We start from the raw sequence: 5,308 nt of genomic DNA, 5'->3' as shown, positions 1-5,308 counted from the left end.
ATAGAACAGAAAATTCTTACAGAAATAAATGTTGTACCTTGACAAACTCCTCATTCCCTTTCACTCACCCTTGGTGCAAGAGCTCCAACCCTGGAGACCAGAGCAATGAGGCTATTGCTGGCCAATTGAGCTCAGTGTACACACCTGAAACTCCACATGCTCTCTTCACAGAGCCACACAACTGCTACCGATCAACACCCCTGTTTTAATTAATTGGGCTATTTTTTACTTCTTTGTGAAATTGAGGGTATTTTCTAATTTCAAGACTTCTTCAGCTAAGTGTATATCTGAATGTGAATTATGTAGGTTTGGTCATGTGAAAGTGAGGATTCACAAAAGCCAGAAAAGCAGGTTTTATTACATGAAGACTGAGTTCCATTTGAGAGTCACCTGATTATAAGCTCAGAAATCAAACATTGATCTTCTGCAACAGTAGCAAGTGCTCTAAGCCTGTGAGCAATTTCTTTCAAACTTTAGGTCATTTGTTTTAAGAATATGAAAACATGTTTACTGTGGGCAAATCTTAGGAGAGTTCACTGGTCCCAAGGAATAAGACCAGGTAACTGGACACACAGACAAAAAACAGGTTGTAGGGTAAGAGAGAAAGAAGGAGCCTGAGAGAGGTTTCTTGTTCTTTTTTGTTCTTTTGTTTTCTTGTGTACCTTAGGGCAGCATAAATGTCCACATGGGTCCCACCTTAGCTGATAACATTATTAATCTTCCAAAGAGTATGAAATGTGATATTCCTGGAATAAATGTGTTTATTTTGACTTCTCTCCAGAGGGCATATGTTGAGTCCTTAAATTTATATCCATTATTCAATGTAGACAATAGAAATGATATGTAAAGAGAGAACTTATGATCTATGTGTTTAATAAGTACAGTGTATAATAAATTATATTATTGATAGTTCACTATACAGTAAGTAATTATAATGACTAGTCTGATGGAGAGTTTTTCTTTTTTTTTTTACAACTCAAGATTTAGAATAAAATTCTTTCGTAAAGTAAATGCTTTATATAGTAGAGGGACCTGCATATTATTAGATACCTTTACATACACATTGGGTATTACATAGATTTTGGGACTCCATAGGAAGAATGCTCTACAGTCATGTGGCTGTAGCATAGAGCATATAGAGGTTCCCAGTAGTAATTTCATGTGGGCATGACAAAATGATCAAGAGTAGAAACCCAGACTGGAAAGCCTATTTACTTTGCCATGGGTTGTCTTCTTCCCTTGAGGCATCTCTGAGGATGCAAGGTGTCTTGTAGTTTGAATGTGCTGTATTTTCATCTTCTGTGATCCATTTAATCCTACTTCATTGGAGGTGTGTCTGTTGCTTACTTTAGTTTAAAGGTTTAGTGCACTTAACTGATCAGAGACACAAGAGGGTTGCAAATGTAGCCAAAGAAAAGGACAAGGAAAGAAGTATCGAGAAAACTTTTATTTTATACATGCCAATTCCACACTGAAGTTTGCTGCACTCATGTAATACAATTGTCTTTACATTCTGGAACCATTCAACCCAAGCCTGTTTTTTACTGAAATACAGAAGTTCTACTTCACAATTTACTGCAAGCAACAACAAAGCCTGGGCCCATTATGATAGACACAGCGCTCACCACATGTATAACAGATTTCTGTAGCAAAGGAGATGTTCTTGGGCTGCCGTATTGCCCTGTGTGTATCCATGAGCTCACGACAAAGTTGGGAAAATCTTTCCACAGAAACTTGAGATGAGTCATCATAGCACTCCAGAGGGGCAGGGTATTGTTCCACGTTGATCCTGCTCCAGTTGGCTGTGTGCTGCAACAGGTCCTTCAGAATGGGCATGGAGAATTTGTTGCTGTAGAACTTGACTGTGGTGAGCTGAGAGAAATTTCTGAGGGCAGGTAGGAGGGCATAAAGCTGAGAGTCCTTCATCCTACACCACTGCAAATCCAGAGTCTCAAGAGTGTCTGCCACTTTCTCTAGGAGAACTCTCAGAGGCATAACATCCAGATCATGTAAAACCACTCCTCTCAAATCCAGATGTTTTAGGTGAAAGAGGCTCAGACAGCAGGAGAAGGAATCCAAGTCGTTCTGTGAAATTACACAGCAAGTTACTGAGAGAGTTTCCAAAGGAGTCATCAGGCACCTAGGGATAGAACAGGGGGTTAGTTCTGGCCAATGGTGTTGAAGAGGATGGGATGGAATCTACAGAGTGGTAGAAGGAATCAGGTGCCCCACGGTCAGTTTGACTAAATGATCAAGGACATCATTTGTGATTCTTCCTGTTGGAAATTGCTCAGTCAGGTCCACCCCACAGTTCATGTACTGACTTCACTCTCAAACTGAAAAGCAGTTCAGCTCATGAGTCCAGAAAGCACACAGAAGAACATCCATCCCAAGAAAAGCATCTCAATAAATACTTGCTGTGTGCTCACTGAATCTGGATCTTTCTGAATTCATCCTTGCTCTCATTTGCAAGCCACGCTCTAAACCCTGTCCCAAGCACTCAGTGCTACTTGGGCTCTCAATGTTTTATCCATGGGAATTGGGGGAAGATAGAAAGTTGTTCTCTCAAATCTGAGCATATAGCTCAGGTTTACAATATGCTACTGAGTCCCCCAGCTCCTAGCTATGATCCCTGGAAGAATTTCAACCCTTTCTTACTAGCCATCTTAACTTCAAGTCAATTCTTTAATTTATGAGTGCTCATTTGAAACATGGATTTCACTTGTAAAATTTACCTGGTGCCACTCGGTATACATGAAAATAGGACATAAATACTGAGTCTTCTGTGTCCCTGAATATTTGTTCCTAGTGTCTGCTGACATCATACGCCAATAATGCTTAAGATAAGAGAGACAGATTTGCTTTGGTAGCTGAACTACCTCTTCACTCTTACTTACCCTAGGACTTTATTCATATGATCTCTAAGAAAATGGGTACAGAACATGCTGAGATGCTGGAGACAATTGAATTTTGAAAACTGAGATATAAACTTCTTGATACACTTGACTTCTCTGTCCCTTGTTTCATTTCTATTAGACAAGGTCACCTTGTGGAAGGGTTCCAGGAAGACTTTGCAAAGATTTCTCATCTGTCCAAAGTAGGGAGCAAAATGTTCCAGCTCTAACAGGGTCCATTCAGTATGCAGTTCTAATTCTGTGATATGCTGTGGATCAAAAACATTCAAGATCTCTCTGATAGCATGGACTGGCAGGCTCCAGATCTTCATCTTTGTACAGCAGAAATATAGGGAGCCCATTCTTTCCTGGGCCCACTTTAAGAAGCATGCTTGCTGTTCTTCGAGGCAGGAAAAGATGGACAGTTCAACTATGACTTTCACACGTTGCCGCCTCAGTGCATATCTAGGAAAGACCTTCGCTACTTGCTTTTCCTCCAAGTTCTCTGCTGAACAGCTGCAGTCCTCTGCTCCAGTCCATGTGTTCCAGAAGGCATGCTTCACATTTCTCAGATCAAGGACCTGTAGTTTTATCCTCCTGTTGATGAAATATATGAATGTCATGAGACTCTGAATCAGCTTTTACTACATATATCTAAACTCATCTCTCCCCTATTAAGATGTATGTTGTTTAAGCACCTGATATTCAAACTGTACTCAGGCATGCTCCAGATCATTTCCCAGACTTGTGTGCACTTCATTACTTTTCTTTCACTAAGGTAAACCTTATTTTTAATTAGTCACATTATTAGTGGTTGTGGTAATGCTAGGTATAGGCTCATTCTACTGTGAGGCTACATTTACTCTAGCCCATATTCAATTATAATCCATATTCAACTATCCTTAGGACAAATAAATTGCTTTCAAGAACCATGTATCACTGCATGATGATGCAATCAAAAAGTTCTGATCCACTTCCACCTTGACAATCTCTACTGTGTAGTCCATGTGCTCTCTTATACAGTACTTAGTTATTCCTTACCTGGGGTGAATCTTTCTTGTCAGTCGCATGTCTACTCCATCTAGCACAGCCTGCAAGGTTTCTGCATTAGGTGTCTTCATCAATGCCCCCACAGGGAGACAGGGAAAAGGCCAAGCTGCTACCATTTCCTTCACGAGGTTGATGTGTCTGCCCTCGAATGCCTCCTTGAACAGTGCTGGGAAGAGCATAGTAGGCAGCTCCCCCACACAGGACATGGCCACAGCCTCATTTCTCAGCAGAGCTTGCCTTGCCAGCTTCTGGAGTGTGGGTGGGGTATGCCCACTCATCTTCTAAGGTCTCCAGTCAGAAAGCTCCTGGGGAAGGAGTCAGAAAAGAATGCACTTTCAAGAAAAAAGTTTATAAAACTTCCTTACAATCACAACAGTGATGAAGCTTCTGAGTTACTGCTCTGGCAATGGTAGAGACATCATTTTACCTCTTCATCCTAAACTGGTCATATAAAGACAGACTCTGACACTGGCAACATGGGAGCTTTCAATCACTCAAATGGGTAAATAATTTTCCAGTCAAAATGTTTTAAGTGTGACACTTCCTTTTTAAAAATGGAAGAGAGATAGAAAAATGGGGGAGACATCCAGGACCCAATGTGTATGACAGTAGTTTAAATAACAAACAGAGGGAAGATCAAACCTCAAAAGACCACCACTGGTGGATAGGCAAGGCTCCCAGTTGAATGATAGTGCAAGTAACCCATCTGAAAATGTTTAACCTAGAATTATTCCTGTCTAAAGGAAAAACAAGAACTAAAATTGGAGTAGAGACTGAAGGAAAGGCCATCCAGAGACCACCTACCTTGGGGTCCATCCCATTAAAGGACATCTAACCCTGACACTATTCCTGATGTCAAGATGTGCTTACAGACAGCCTGGCTTGGCTGTCAACTGAGAGGCTCTGTCAGTACTTATCTCAGATAATTGTAGTCAGTCACAGGCAACCAATTTGACTGAACTTGGGGATCTCCGTGGGAGAGATAGGGAAGAACTGAAGGAGTTGAATCAGCTTGCAACCCCATAAGAATAGCAGCAATATCAACTAACTAGGCCACACAGAGCTCCAAAAGAAAAACCACCAACCAAAAACTATGGGTGGATTCATGGTTCCAGATAAATTTGTATCAAACATTGCCTTATCTGGCATCAATGGGAGGGGAGGTGCTTGTTCCTGTGGAGGCTTGTTGCCCTAGGGAAGGGGGATGTTAAAGGGGTGAGTGAGAAGTCAGTGGGTGGATGGGGGAAGCACCATTTAGAGTCAAAGAGGAGGGAGATTGGGAGGAGAATTGTGGATGGGAGACCAAGAAGTGGGATATCTTCTGTAATGTAAATCAATAAAATTATCCAAAAAAAAAACAGAAA

The 5,308-nt window shown here is 41.1% G+C and overlaps 1 protein-coding gene across 2 annotated transcripts; it reads right to left on the bottom strand.

Moving 5' to 3' along the window:
• Positions 1-1,572: 1,572 nt before the first annotated feature.
• Positions 1,573-4,222, bottom strand: LOC116912570 (PRAME family member 12-like). Of its 2 annotated transcripts, XM_032916683.1 has the most exons (3): positions 3,936-4,222; positions 2,898-3,491; positions 1,573-2,140 (listed from the first exon to the last, which is right to left on the bottom strand). In XM_032916683.1, the coding sequence occupies exons 1-3, from the start codon at positions 4,220-4,222 to the stop codon at positions 1,573-1,575; spliced, it is 1,449 nt and encodes a 482-aa protein (XP_032772574.1). The 2 variants fall into 2 exon arrangements, with proteins under 2 accessions (XP_032772574.1, XP_032772576.1); XM_032916685.1 differs by lacking the exon at positions 2,898-3,491.
• Between the last annotated feature and the right edge of the window lie 1,086 nt (positions 4,223-5,308).

The sequence above is a fragment of the Rattus rattus genome, chromosome 11, assembly GCF_011064425.1.
Source record: "Rattus rattus isolate New Zealand chromosome 11, Rrattus_CSIRO_v1, whole genome shotgun sequence".
Lineage (NCBI taxonomy): Eukaryota > Metazoa > Chordata > Mammalia > Rodentia > Muridae > Rattus > Rattus rattus.
This window is presented reverse-complemented; position numbering and strand designations above follow the sequence as displayed.

Bases quoted from the DNA above. Each gene is read 5' to 3' on its own strand.
- LOC116912570 (XM_032916683.1), bottom strand. From the start codon at position 4,222: ATGAGTGGGCATACCCCACCCACACTCCAGAAGCTGGCAAGGCAAGCT. The intron at 3,492-3,935 runs GTAAGGAATAAC...TTTCATCAACAG, and splicing joins ACAAGAAAGATTCACCCCAG to GAGGATAAAACTACAGGTCC. The intron at 2,141-2,897 runs GTAAGTAAGAGT...TTCTATCCCTAG, and splicing joins CATATGAATAAAGTCCTAGG to GTGCCTGATGACTCCTTTGG.